At 34.4% G+C, this 15,214-nt stretch overlaps 1 protein-coding gene across 3 annotated transcripts in view; it reads left to right on the top strand.

Annotated features, from left to right (window-relative positions):
* AGTPBP1 (ATP/GTP binding protein 1) overlaps window positions 1-15,214 on the top strand; it is a 121,712-nt gene that overhangs the window by 89,618 nt on the left and 16,880 nt on the right. For all 3 annotated transcript variants that reach the window (XM_017515616.1, XM_017515615.1, XM_017515618.2), the window contains 2 exons: window positions 6,525-6,622; window positions 9,976-10,092. In XM_017515616.1, coding sequence (XP_017371105.1) covers window positions 6,525-6,622; window positions 9,976-10,092 — 215 coding nt within the window. The remainder of the gene's footprint in view (window positions 1-6,524; window positions 6,623-9,975; window positions 10,093-15,214) is intronic.

The raw sequence follows: 15,214 nt of genomic DNA, 5'->3' as shown, positions 1-15,214 counted from the left end.
GGACTAGAAATGCATATTTACATTGACTAACAAGCCTCCGTGATTCAGATGACACAGGAGGATTCTAATAGCAACTTTATAGGCACTAGGAAAATACCCTCATTCTGTTTTCTATTATTCCTTCCTGCTCCTCTTTCTTCCTTCCTCCATACCCGCTGTGTTGCCCAGGCTGGTCTTGAACTCCTGAGCTCAAAAGATCCTCTAACCTCAGCCTCCCAAGTAACCGGGACTACAGGCCCTTGCCACTGCTTTGTTTTCCATTCTTTTCTCACATATCAGCCTTCATTACATGTTTCACAGTTTATTATTATTTACCTTCCTCAGCTGGAATGTAAGTTCACCAACGATAAAAGTCTAAGACTAAGGATCAGTCTAAACTCTTTTACTCACAGCATTTCTGACCCCAAATATGTTACTTTGGCCCACACCAACCAATTCTCCCTATCTCCGGACACCAGTTGGGTGTCAATTCTGACACTGAACACTTGGAGTTAATACAGACCCCACCGGTTAAGGGTTTAGTCCCACAGGTCTGCCCTGACTTCAGATAACAATTATAAGTTTGGACTACCTGTATTTCTGACATACTGGTAATAAAGTTGATGGGGTTGGGAGTTTCCATGACCTGTTCCTCAAGTTTGATAATTTGCTAGAATGGCTCACAGAACTCAGGAACACTTTACTTTTGGTTATGGGTTTATTATAAAGCATGCAACTCGAGAGCAGCCAAATGGAAATGATGCATAGAGCCAGTTATAAGAGAAGGGGTGTGGGGCTTCCATGCCCTCTCCAGGTATGCCACCCTTCCAGCACCATGATGTGTTCACCAACCCAGAAACTCTGAGCTTTTACACCATTGTTTAGGGTTTTTATGGGGGTTCTATTACATAAGCATGCTTGCTGAAATATAAGGCTATTTTTGATAAAATCAGTCTCCAGCTCCTCTCTCTCCAGAGTTGAGGAATGTGACTGAACTTCCAACTGTCTAATCATGCCTTGATCTTTCTAGTGACCACCAGCCTCTATCTTGAAGCTATCAAGGGGCCCACCAAAAGTCATATCATTAAAACAAAAGACATTTCTCTACTTTAGAAATTCCAAGGGATTTAGCAGCTGTGTGCCAGGAACCTGGGACAAAGATCAAATAGATATTACAAAAAGGCTGTTGTTTTTTTCAATTTATCTTCAGCATCTGTTAGATTGTGTGGGACGTAATAAGTGCATTTAATATTTGTTGAATGAATGAATGTAGCTGGCCTTGATACTTACTCTCATGAATGTTAAGTGGTATATCTATGGAGATTTGAAGGAAAGGGTTTTGACTCAAGATTTCTGAACCTTTATTAGTTGTCACTAGGGTGACATATTGTTAGGTATGTTTGGGTACAGAAGAATATTATCCAGGTATGCCCTTCCTGAAGTAATTATGTGAAATATTATATGATGATGTCAAGAATGTAGATGTTACCTAAGAGTTTTTTTTTATCAAACATTATAATCTGTTAACTATGTAATAATAAATAGTCATTATAGTATTATTATTAAACATGTCAAGTAATTATTGGTAAAAGGTACATAATACAGTTATTATAAAGAGAATATTTACATAAATAAGCTAAAATTTATATCAATAGATTTCCTAATATTATATTGTTCTTGCATTTCTAAAATGAAAATTATACAAATAGTCCAAATATATATTCTTCAAATGTAAAAGTAACATCTGGAGCAGAGATCTTTAAACGGGAGTCCATTGAATCATAGAAATACATGGGCGGCCTTTGGAGACTGTGGATACTTTGAAAATTGATGTAAATATATAGGGATCCATCATGCTGTGTAAAAGCGAGGAAATTTCAAAGGTGCATCCTCAGAGCATTACATGCTAAGAAAGGGCAATCAAATCAGTTTCATTAATAAGTCTAAATGGACGAAATGCTCCCATTAAAGGAAAGAGACTCCCAGATTGGGTTAAAAGGCTCTTAAGACAGCAGGGCAGAAAGCTTGTAAGTAAACAGATTGGCAAATATGTGTCATTCCCTAACCCTAAAGAGGTGAGAAGGAAAGTATTACCATTATATAAAACACAAGTACAGAATAAAAAGTGTTAAAACAAGGCAGTGAAGATTATTTTATGCAAGCTACATGTGCCAAATACTGAAAGTAAATACAGCTATAATCATTTGAATAACAGAGAGACATTGGTAGAAACATTGTTGGTGGTTGATTTTAATATGCCTCTACGTTCTTGGCAAAGTAAATAGAGGTGGTTAAATCAATCTAAATAGCTGTTAAAGGTAACTCCTGCGAATACATTTGAATACACAATTGACCCTAAAACAACTTGGGGATTAGCAGTATTGACTTTGTGCAGTTGAAAATTTGCATAGAACTTTTGACTCCTGCAAAACTTAACTACCTGTTGACTCAAAACCTTACTGATAACATAAACAGTGCATATTTTGTACGTTACATGTATTATATTCTGTACAACAAAGTAAGCTAGACAAAAGAATATGTTATTTAAAAAGTCATAAGGAAGGAAAAACATATTTACTACGCATTAAGTGAAAGTGGTTTTCATAAAGGTTTACATTCTTGTCGTCTACACATTGACTAGATTGATGAGGATGAGGAAGAGAAGGGGTTGGTTTCGCTGAGGAGTGACAGAAGCAGAAGAAAATCTGTGTATTAATGGACCTGCACAGTTCAAACTTACATTGTTCAAGGGTCACCGTGTGATTGAAATGGACAATATTTTAGAAAAATATGATAAGTAATGATGATTTAAATAGTAAAAACTTAAAATTGAAAAAATCGAGTTTATTTAGTGAAGACACCAAATGCTGATGGCTTCAGAGATTAGTTTTCCCAAACTTTCAAGGAGTTTTCTTACTCTTTATTTTCCAGAGCATAGAAAAAAAATAAAAAAGGAAAGTTTAGAAGCTAGCATGATGCTGAAAACATAACCTGGTAAGATTAATTTGAAAAAACCTACAGATTCCTCTTACTCATGAAAATAAATATAAAAATCCTGAAGTATTAGGAAATTGAGTTGAGCAGTATTGTTTTTGTGTAGGACACCTTGACCAAGTAAAGATGATTTTTAACAAAGTAAGTTTATTGCCATATTAAGATTTTAATTAGTAAAATGTATTATCAGTAGATGAGAGGAACAAAACCTAATGATTATCGCAGTTAGTGCCATGAAAAGATTTCATAAAAATCCTATCAGTCTAGAAAAATTTCTTAAGGAAACTAGGAATATTTCCTAAATAAGCTACATATTATCTAACTCAAATCTTAAATAGTAATGATAATAGCAAGCATCATAAATAGTAATGAAATGGTAGAGGATGCCTCTCTCAACCGTTACTATTTACCATAGTTTTGAAAACTCTAGCTAAATCAGTAAGATAGGGAAAAGAAAGGTCTTACCCATTAAAAGAGTGAAATAAACTTATCAGTATCTGTGGAGGATATTACTGTCTGTATAGAAAATTCAAGCAAATCAATTGTAAAAAACATGGCTTACACAAAAGAAAAGTTCAGTAAAGTACTATTTACAAGAAAAATGAATAAAATTAAATAGCCTTCCTCTGTGTGTGTATGTATGTATCAACAAAAATCAGTTTGAAAGCAGATCACGATCACATTTATAGGCACAATAGCAACAACAAAATAAACTTCCCCTAATGTACTTTCCCAATCCTTATAGAATGTACAGACTCATTCCTTCTAATGACTACTTCACATATTTGTAGTATAATTTATCTAACTATTTTCCTACTGATAGACATTTGTTTCCTGTATTTCTGTTTTTCCTACTGATAGACATTTAAGTTGTTTCCTGTATTTCTGTTTTTACTATAAATAAGCCAGCCAAGGACATTTTGAAAGTCAGAATTTTGATATATATTCCCTGGTTTTAATTTGATTGGCTATAATAATTAATATTGTTGATTATTGGTACTGGTATAATGAATGGATCTTTGAAATAGCAGAGAAGTTCTCAGACACGCTAAGATATCTTGCATTTCACATCTGGAGTATAAATCCAAAGGAAAACATCATCTTAAGGAAAATATTTGAAAGGTTTGACTAAAAGTTAAAAACATGTTTTCTCTCTGATGCTGAACTGCATTTTCCCCTCTTGCTATCCAAGCAGTCATTTTTCCTGTTTGCAATAGGCTTTTCTTAATTCAATCCCTTTCTTTTTTCCTAGGAGTTATTTTTTTCCTTCTCTTCTTCCAAATGTCAGTTCTTCGCTTGTTTAACCATGACCAACTGCTGTTAAAGCATAAGTATAAATAGGCCCAAATTACCATGTGAAATATGAGTGCTTATTTTTTGCTATCTGTGTCTAAGAATTTGAGGTGATTTGTTTTTAAATGTGTATTTGTTTTAGATAGGGTTGACTAAGCTGCTGTTACAAAGAGACCCGGTAGCACAGGCCCTCAAGCAACAGTAGTAATAACCATTTGTGTAACGCATACTCTTTGCCTGATACTTTACTTATATTAACTCCTCTAATTCTCACAAAAACACTGTGAGTAGATATCTCCATTTTATAGACAAAGAAATGAAGATACAAAGAATTTATGTAACTTGCTCAAAGTCAAACAGCCAGTAAGTTAGGGAGCTAGGATTTGAATTCAGGTATTCTGTCTCTAGAACCCTGTGCTATCCTGCTACAAGATAGAATTTTTTCCTCTCACATAGCCATTCAGAAGATAGACAGCTGGTCTTAGGCAGTAGACATTTACTGGGATCATCAAAGGAAATTGGTTGCTTTTATTGTGTTTTTAACCATCTCCTATGGTTTCCTCATGTGGAAGATGAGAATGGAAAAAAATGGAGAGGATAATTTTCTTTTTAAAGAATGTGACCTAGAATTTGTATTCATCACTTTGCCTCATATACCATTGGCCCAAAATTAGTCATATATATGGTTATGACTACTGCAAGGGAGTCTGGAATCTCCATAGCTAAAACTCAGGGTCTCAATTACTAAATGGAAAGGGAGGAGAACAAATACTAAGGGGGACAGTTACTCGCTGCTATAAGTCACATTGGAAATGGATGTCAAAAAGAGTTTTTTCTGGAAAAATAGCTTTTAAAAATATTTTCTGCTTTGTTTAAAAGCATTATTTATGTGAAAATTCTCCAAGTACTCTCTGACTCTTGATCCCTTGTCTCTCCTATATCCATGGTCCCATGTCTTTTTACATTCTACTCCCTGAGATACTATTTTTTTCATTCCTATTTCTGCTATAATGGTCTAGACATTGTTGGTTTTTTTTTTTTCTCCTATTGGTTGGTCGCTTTCCATCCAGGTGCTCTCTATCTCACCTCTTAACATTGAATTAGGCCATTCTCTTGAAAATCCTTACTGCTTGTCTTCATGTTGAAAGTCAAAACTACTTGGCCTACTATATTACCTACTTCGTTTTTTAATTCTTTATTTTCCTTTCAGTACTTTTATAAGCATCCTCTTCATCCTAGTCATACTTTTTGTTATTTTCTAAAGATACCATTTCGCTTCCTCATTTTAGTATTATTTCCTCTTCTTAAAAGCCACACCCACCCACCATTACATTCACATAGAAATCTGTTTTACTTTCTACAAGATACTGTTTAAATATCAGAAATATTTAAATAACAGAAATACTGTTCTGTTAAGTGGTCAGCATCAATCCCTTGGCTCCAAGAAGTTTGCAGTTAGTTACTGCATTCCTCATTTTCCCATGGCATTTTGGAGTTTATGCCTTCATTAGTGTTTATCTTTGGTATTTTAATTACATATTTACTCCTTTCTGCTCTTAAACCTCATGAGCTACCTGAAGGAAGAGACTATATTCACACCAAGCTTGTCCAACACGCTGCTCATGGGCCACATATGACCCAGGGTGGCTTTGAATGTGGCCCAACACAGGTTCATAAACTTTCTAAAACAATATGAGATTGTGTGTGTGTGTGTGTGTGTGTGTGTGTGTGTGTGTGTGTGTGTGTGTTTTGGTATTAGTGTATTTTATGTGTGGCCCAAGACAATTCTTTCTCTTCCATTGTGGCCCAGGGAAACCAAAAGATTGACAACCCTGATTTATACATTTTTTGAAAAAATTCCCAGCACATAGCATAGCATGTGGCACACGACTGTCAATGAAACAAATAGGTATAGGGGGTCAATTATAAAGGGATGAAGTGAGTCATCAAAATTTATAATAACTAGAAAACAGGATGTTTCAGTCTGTCACAACATAAGACATTATTAATTTTCAAAAACTGATAACAGTAAAAAAAAATTCATCTTCACAGTGCTTTCCAAATTTTAAAGCACTTTCTCATATTATCTCATGGGTTTGTCAACAGCTGGGAGAGCCTTAGGGACATTTTAAATAAGAAATCTCATTTACTTTTTCTTTGGTGATTGATATACTTTATGTAAGTCACATTCTACCGTTGGCTATGCATGTTGTAGAATGCTTACCTTTGACCTACTTATAGCACATTTTGTGTCATAGTGGATGACGTAGTAGATGAAAGTGATGACAACGATGATATTGATGTAGAAGCTGAAAATGAAACTGAGAATGAAGATGACCTAGATCAAAATTTTAAGGTTAGTATAAATTTCTGTAATTAGTTAGCTTTATAAATGATATACTACAGTTGTAAAACAAAAATTGGGTAAATAAATATATATGTAATTGTAGCTTTTACTTTGTCCTCATCTTTTTACCATGGATGACTATGCAATTAAAGGAGTAGGTGATGTTGGTTTAAATCCACTGATCTGAAAAGGACCTTAAGGTAACTTATTTTCACTCTGTCTTACCAGAAAGATTTTATCTAACCTTTCTGACTTAGATTTTGAAATCTACAAAATTGATCTGAAACTCTGTTGTCGCAACTTATTTCGAAATGCATTATTACCCTTTGGCAGCAATCTTTTGGGGATACAGAAATATAATGGATTCGTTTTTGTGAGAATTAGTGCTTGCATAATGATTCTTAGGTTTCAGTTAATTGGACAAGGAAGTGAAAACAGTGTCATTGAGAAAATATGAAATTATTGTCATATTACATATGATGTTAGGTAAAGGAGGCAGGTAAGTTTTGAGAGTTTCATTGTACCTCTGGAAGCCTAGAAAGTCTATATTTCGCTTATTTATTGATAGAGAGGACCACTTTAGCATCTGTAGAAAAATAGTGTCTTTTGTTAGCTGTTTAGCTTATTGCTGGGTTTTTTTGTGGGGAAGGAGAGATTAATTTGACTCTTGCCTGTTTGGACCATTTTTGTCTTGCAAAACTGTATCAAAATTGGGGTACACTGAGTATTTGACTCACTTTGGAGATAGAATTTAAGATATTGTAAGATTTCTGTCTTAATAGATACGGAACCAATTTTATAACCAGCAAACATGATCACCAAAGCTTTGGTGAAACTGTCAAGTTAGCTAATCTGAACTACATATGTGTCCTGGCATCAGGTATTGCACTTAATTATCTCATTTCTTTAGTCTCCATTACAGATTTCTTTGTCTTATAACATTGACATCTTTGGAAAATGTAGTTGTTAGCTTGCATTATTCACTAGGATATCAGTGATTGCTCACATTTTCCCTACTTTATCTTAACACAGCATTTATAGTAATAAGAAAAAAATATGTTATATTATTGAACACATTATTAACTGTGCTAGTCAAAACTCTTTACATATATGTAGTAACCATTGGATCCTCATAGCAACCCTGTGAGGTTACGTTGTATAAGTACATAGAAAACAGAGGAAGGGAGAGAGTCTCAGTCTAGTTTATAAGAGGTGGAGCCAGGATTCAGAAAGCAGCCTAGTGGAATGTCCACACTCTTTACTACTATACTGTACTGAAATACATTTTTTTCTTCAAAAGCTGTGGAATTGTTGGCTTTTTGAGACTGCTGAGCTTTATTATCTTTTTCCTTCCTACTACTGCCTGCCTCTTACCCTCATTGACTTTACATTTAATGTTACTTAAGTTTTCCTCTTTTTATCTGAATCCTATTTCTTCATCCTTCAGGTGAACTGCTACATTGTAGTGGGGATATTATTTATTTGTGTTCTCTGATGGTTATAACTTTTTTTCCTGTGATCCCATTTTCTTTGCCCCAGATTTTTCAGTTTGGAGCATTTATAGAAACTGGTAGCTTCTAGAAGATGCATCTCCAGATAGCCACAACTTGACCATATTATAAGTTTCAGTGTATTCTTTTTTCTGTCCTAACTTTAGCAGTGCTTTTAAGGAGGGTAGCAGGTTGTTTTGTTTTTTTTCAAATGAGTCTGTAAGTAGTTCTTCACTACTGTTTTTTCTCAAACCAAAACACAACATTCTCTACTGTCAAGCTTTCAAAGTATTGTAGTTTTCTTTCCTAATTATGCCTCTTTTACAGCTAAAGTCTTTTTTTCTTTGTTCCAAATAGAGAGTCACTATGTAAGGCCGTATTTTCACAAAATAATATCAAATATTGAACTAGTATGTTTAGAGAAAATATATTTGTAAATTATTTTTTATTTTAGAAACATTCTATTAGATGTTAAACAAGAAAGTTACTACATTATTGGTTCATAAATGTATAAAGAGATTAAATTACATATTCATGTAATACAATAATGATACAGTAATTAATATGATAATATTTAAATAAAATCAATCTCTGTTACTCATGGCAATGAGGAAAATCTTTTTCATTGGACATGTAAATAATAGCTACATTCCTGAATATGAAATAATAAGAAATACATAGTATATTTTTCCTTTTAAACTAGTAGTTAATATGTGCAGTAAGATACATGTATATAAAGTTTTTTAAGGATGGAAGCATAGTAAAATAAATTTGTAGATTAGGCTGAAAAATAGTGGTTACTCAAAGTAAATACAAAATTAAAAATGCGTACCAATTGAAAATTAATAAATGGTATTATTATCTCTCTTTGGCCATAAAGAAGGTAATAATGAGTTTGTGTGAAACCAGAGTCATTGAGGTTCCTAGAAAATAGCTTGAATAGTAATAAGCTGACATTTGCCCTCATATCATGGGATTCATTAGCTTTTCTCTAAAGAGCATATAGAACACATTGATCCTGGATGCGTATCTTGTTTCCCTGAGGACATATTTTCCTTTAAATCCACCCTCTTTTTTCCTAGAGAGACATGGAAATCATTTCTGACTCTTGTTCCACTCCTAACCTCCCCCTGCCCCCACTGAAAATAGAGTGAATGGTAACACTGAGTTTTTCTAAAGGAACTTTATTTCCCCTGCACTCTAAGAGTGTTTGATCGTTGTTAATCTGTATTGGGGCAGTACGTCATGCTGGCTAATGAATGTGGTGCTTCAGAATCACTCTAACTGATTTTTGTCCTGGCTCCTGTCTTTGCAAGATGTGTAATTTTCAGCAAATGATTTAACTTCTCTGTACCTCATTTTCTTTTCCAGTTAAATGGGGGTAATTTCATAGTGTTCTTATGCAGAATAAATTAGATAATGTATGTAAAATGCTTAGCATAGCGCTTCATTTATTTTCAGTGCTTAATAAATGTTAGCTGATTTATTATCACTGTCATATATACGAATGGTTTTCAATTTAGTCTTCTTAAGTTTTACTGCCCTTTAATATGAACAAAATGATGGAAATTAGGGAGAATGAGGAGAACATACTGGAGTCTTGATCTTTACACAAGTTTTTCTGTTTTGAGTCGCCCAGATACTCTGTTATATTAGAGTAACCATGACAAAAACAAAAGTACCCAACAATAATACATCAACCCCCAAACAACAAGCAAATTTGAATATAAGATAAAGTTAATGCAGCATTTATTTAGTAATTATTCTTCAGTTACATTTAATTAATAACCTGGAACATTTTAAATCTAAAATGTATTCTGTATATTTTAAAAGTTTGTTTTAACTGGTAACATGCTCTTTTTATCATTTCAGAATGATGATATTGAAACAGATATTAACAAACTAAAACCCCAGCAAGAACCGGGACGAACAATAGAAGATCTAAAAATGTATGAACACCTTTTCCCTGAGCTTGTTGATGATTTTCAGGTATAAATATAGAAAATTCAGCATCTTAACTGATTTTAATAAAAAGTTATTTTTTCTCCCTTAGGCCAATAATTACTGTTTTTATTCTCTTTCCCTTTCTAAAACGTGAAACTAGCATTGCTTTTCTGAGTGACATTGAATAATTATGTCAACATCATGAGCTGCAGTTAAGCAATTGTAAAATGAAGGGAGATGGACTAGCTTTTAAATTTTTTGTCCCTTTAGGTTTTTTCCATCACTTTAATGGACATAGTTTTTTATTGAGCCTGGATTACGAAACAAGTCAAGTTGATCAAATTGTTGGCAATTAGCTGGCTTTTGTGATGCTTCCTTGGATAAGTCTGTGAAATTGCTCAGGATCTTAAAGTGCCAAACAAAGAGTTCGAACTAGATAATCTCAAAGATTTGTTTAGCCCTTCCTTTGTTCCCTAAATTTAGTATACTTAATTTCTAACTGCTTAAAGAAAAATACTTTGTTGTGAGGTTATAGGTGAGACATAAGAAATATTTGTCACCAGGTGCGATGGCTCACACCTGTAATCCCAGCACTTTGGGAGGCCAAGGTGGGTAGCTTACTTGAGGTCACGAGTTCGAGACCAACCTGACCAACTTGGTGAAACCCTATTTCTACTAAAAATAAGAAAATTAGCTGGGCCTGATGACACATCTGTAGTTACAGTTACTCAGAGGCTGAGGCAGGAGAATTGCTTGAACCTGGGAGCCTGGGTGATAGAGCGAGACTCCATCTAAAAAGAAAAAAAAGAAATGTTTATCACCTAGAGTTTACATTTCATAATTCTAATCATTCATGTTTCAGCTTGGGAACTTAGGAGCCTTAGATGCTGTAAAGATGCAGCAACCATCCACCTTAAGCAGCCCTCCCCAAGCCCCCCTGCTCTGATGCCTTGGTATTCCCCCTAGATTTGAGGTGCATTGGAAGGTACTTTGAAATCAGGGGTAATGGAAGACAGGAATGAAGGAGAAGGTATTTGTCAAAAGAAAAAAAAAAGAAGAAGAAGGTGGGAAGAGACATTTGGGAAAGGGTACTGGTTGATAATCTTCCATTCAACTTTTAACAGTTATCCGTGAGCTCTTTTAACACATTTGTGCCTAGCCAAGAACAACTTGAAACTACCAGCAATAACAAATATTGCTAAATCAAGGCAGAAGAATACTGTGGAAGGGGTTTGAGGAGGAAGTCAATTATTGTGTGAAGAAATCACCTATTTCTTCTGTACAATCTACTTTTTATGTATGTATGAGAAATATATACAGTAGGTCCCCCTTATCCATGGGAGATAGGTTCCAAGATCCCCAGTGGATACCTGAAACCAAACCCTTTATATACCATGTTTTTTTGAACTGATAACAGATTGCTGCTGAGTCAATAACAGGTCGGTGGCATAGATAGTATGGATATGTTGGACAAAGGATGATTCATGTCCTAGGTGGGATGCACCATGATGGTATGAAATTATATCATGCTACTCGGAATGGAGCACTCTTTAAAACTTATGAATTGTTTATTTCTGTGCTTTTCCGTTTCACACTTCAGACTGTGATTAACCCCTAGTAACTGAAACCATGGAAATCAAAACCTTGGTTAAGGGGGCACTACTGTCATATGATTACAAATTGTAGTTTTGATTTGGGAATAGAAAAAAGTAACCTAATATGGGTGTCAAGTCCAGGACTTTGATTCTCATTCTTTCACAAGTGAGTTTTTTTTCTTTTAGATTGTGATGAGTTGTTTTTGCATCCTATGCTTAGATTTTCTGTTTTCTAATCATAGTTCGTCACCCAGAATAGGCTAGCCTTGATGATTTCCTATATGACACTTATGAACAGCTGGCTAACTTGTCCATTAGTTTGGCTGCTCCTAGAGTAGTTTCCTGCTTTTGGTCTGACTAGGTGGGGCCAGGGTCATATTGTAAAGACAGGTCTGAGTGTAAGCGCTTCTCACTAAGTTACTCCTTTTTATTTTCTTTAAGTGAAAGATGCTACTTCAGATATTTCAAGTAGCACACATTTATTAATGTATTGTCTATTCTGTTGTAAAGCTTTATATAGAGTAGCTCTATTTCTATAGCCTATGTAATGGAAATAACATATTGTCTTTTATTTACATAATCAAAAAATTATTTCTCAGGTGGTTGTTTTGCCACTTGATTATCTTTGTCATTTTTAAGTTTCAAAGGAATACATTATTTGATACTTTAGGCTCAGTTTTTTGAAGTGTGTATTTGAATTATAGGCAGCGGTATATAAGTGACATGCTTTCAAGGATTGAGAAGATTGGTTGGTTCTAGATAGGATGTGTTATAAAGAATTTTCTTCATCCCATCTTTGTACCAATTTCTTGTAGATCATAGGATAATAAACATAAATGAAGTTAATTTCAATTATGACTTTTCCCACTTTCGTTTGTATATTATTTTTAGCATAAACCATTAATGCTTAAGATTAGTTTATGTGTTTGTTTCAATCTTAAACACCACCCACTTTGTTTCCAGATATGTTAAGGCCACTATTCAGTAGCCAGATGGAAGGAAAACAAATGCCTTTCAAAGGCAACTGTGTGGTATTATTAAAGTAATTAAGAACATCCTTTGTGAAGTGACCTTACCATGCTTTTAAAGCTATGTTTATTTATTTGTAGTGACAATTACAGTTTTATTTTCTCTTGTTCTTGATGGCCGAATATTGGAAGTGTCAAAATTCTGCATTTTCATAGTTCTTTTATTCATAGGTCTGTGATAGCATGGTGACATTTACCATGTGGACTTTTGTTATATTTTGCTTTTCTTTCTTGTTTCCCTCTTGTTAAACTTGATTTTAAATTTTGGTCCAAGTTATTCATGGAAAAAGTTTAAAGAGTCAAATAGTTTTATAGAGATAGTCCCTTCCCACAAGCTAAATCCTGGAATTACTTTTTGTATGTTTTTGAAGTTAATCCTGATATTTCTAAATAATACATTTAAAGTGCTGTGTCTTTATTTTTGCTTCTTTTCTTCTTTTTTCTTTTTTTTGCATTGTCATCTTAAGGTAGACATCCAGTAATTTTCAGCCTTTTTCTGTGTGTGTGTGTGTGTGTGTTTGTGTGTGTGTGTATGCAGGCATAGATAGGATATAAATTTCCCTATAATTACTGTTTTTGCTGCATCTATAATAAGCATTAATTTTGATGTTTAATATTTTCATTATCTTTGCTCTTAAACCTATGTTTTTTTCTTTGATTCATTGGTTTTTAAAAAAAGATAATTTTAAAAATTATCTCTTTTTCTTGCCTTCATTTGGATTATCTTTCTTATTCCATGTTTTTCATATTACTAGTTTGAAAATTGTATATACAGTCTTTTTATTTTTATCAACTTTTTGAGGTGTAATTTACATAAACTATTCATTTAAAGTATTAGAGTATTGACAAATACACAAAAATTCTAGTGACTCTGGATTTTCTAACATATTTGTCAAAATCTAAAGTAAATCAGGACCTTTCTTTCCTCTTTCCCTCAGTGATAAATGAAAACTGCAAGTACTTTAACTAACTTGTGCTCGGCCTAACAGTGGTTCTTTCCTTATTGGTTGGTAGTATTTTATTGTGTGAATATACCACAGTTTATTTGTGGATGAGTGTTGGAATGTCTGAAGTTTTAGACTTTGCTGGACTTTAATATGAGTAAAGTTAATAACATTTTGTTTACAAAACTTTTTGGGGAAGATGGGTATTGTGGTTCACACCTGTAATCCCAGCACTTTGGGAAACCGAGGCGGGTAGAACACCTGAGTCAGGAGTTCAAGTCCAGTCTGGACAACATGATGACACCCCGTGTCTACTAAAAATACAAAAAATTAGCTGGGCATGGTGGCAAGGACCTGTAATACCAGCTACTCGGGAGGCTGAGGCAGGAGAATCACTTGAATGAGGGAGTTGGAGGTTGCAGTGAGCCAAGATCATGCCACTGCACTCTAGCCTGGTGACAGAGCAAGACCCTGTCTCAAAAAAAAAAAAAAAAAAAGTCTACTGAGTATTTAATTTTGTTTTATTTTGGATTTTTAGAAAGCTTACAAAATGTGTAATCAGCCTTTAATTTTTTGTTTTCTATATTTTATTTCTTTGAACATATTAAATATGGCCATTTCTTGGTCTGACACTTTTGTAGGTCTTTTTCAATATCTAGTGTTTCCTTTGGTTCTTTTTCCTTCTACCTTGTTGAATTGTATGTTTAGGTTTCGTTTCTTCTTTATAATTTTGTGTGTGGAAATTGTGTGGAAACTCCAGAAGTTGTTGCCTTTAAGAGTCACCATTATGGATTGAATTCCTCCTTAAGGGCTTTTGGCCTACCAAGATGATGTGAATTCAGGCTGCAAATCCATGTGATTTGATGGCTGGCTTTTAGTACCAACTTGTGAACAGTGATGCTTTTCACCATCTTAGAGCTAAGGTTTAAAGTTTAAGACAGTTGACTTTTCTTTTTATGTTTTTTTTTTTCTTTTGATTTTTGTGGTGGGAGTATTTCTAGGACATATATATTGAAGATGTAGTTCTGGAGTTTCATCTTTTTGAGAGCAAAATCACCTTATGCTAGTTCAGGGTTTTTCTCCTGGCCTTCATAGTCTTTGAGATGGAAAAATCTGTACCCAAGGTCACCTGGTTTAGCAAATGTGTTCAAAGTGAAAGCTAGCGACATTGTTTAGCTTATCACATAGGGATCCCTTCTTCGTTTGATACTTTGCCTTTATCCTTGCTTTCTTATCCACTTAATGACATACCTGAAATATTTTAATATATGTAACAATTGTAAATGGTTCTATGGGGTGGATACTTAGCCTACCATGTTTCCTACAAAATGTATTTTTTTTTCTTTAAGACAGAGTCTGGCTCTGTCACCCAGGCTGGAGTGCAGTGGTATGATCTTGGCTCACTGCAACCTCCTCCTCCCAGGTTCAAGCGATTTTTCTGCCTCAGCCTCACAAGTAGCTGGGATTACAGGCACCAGCCACCATGCCTGGCTAATTTTTTTGAATTTTTAGTAGAGATGGGGTTTCACCATGTTGGCCAGGCTGGTATTGATCTTCTGCCTCGTGATCCACTGGCCTCAGCCTCCCAGAGTGCTGGGAT

This window comes from Cebus imitator, unplaced genomic scaffold (genome assembly GCF_001604975.1).
Source record: "Cebus imitator isolate Cc_AM_T3 unplaced genomic scaffold, Cebus_imitator-1.0 Scaffold553, whole genome shotgun sequence".
NCBI classification, from domain to species: domain Eukaryota; kingdom Metazoa; phylum Chordata; class Mammalia; order Primates; family Cebidae; genus Cebus; species Cebus imitator.
Note: the sequence above shows the minus strand (reverse complement) of the source record. Positions and strands in the feature narration are given on the sequence as shown.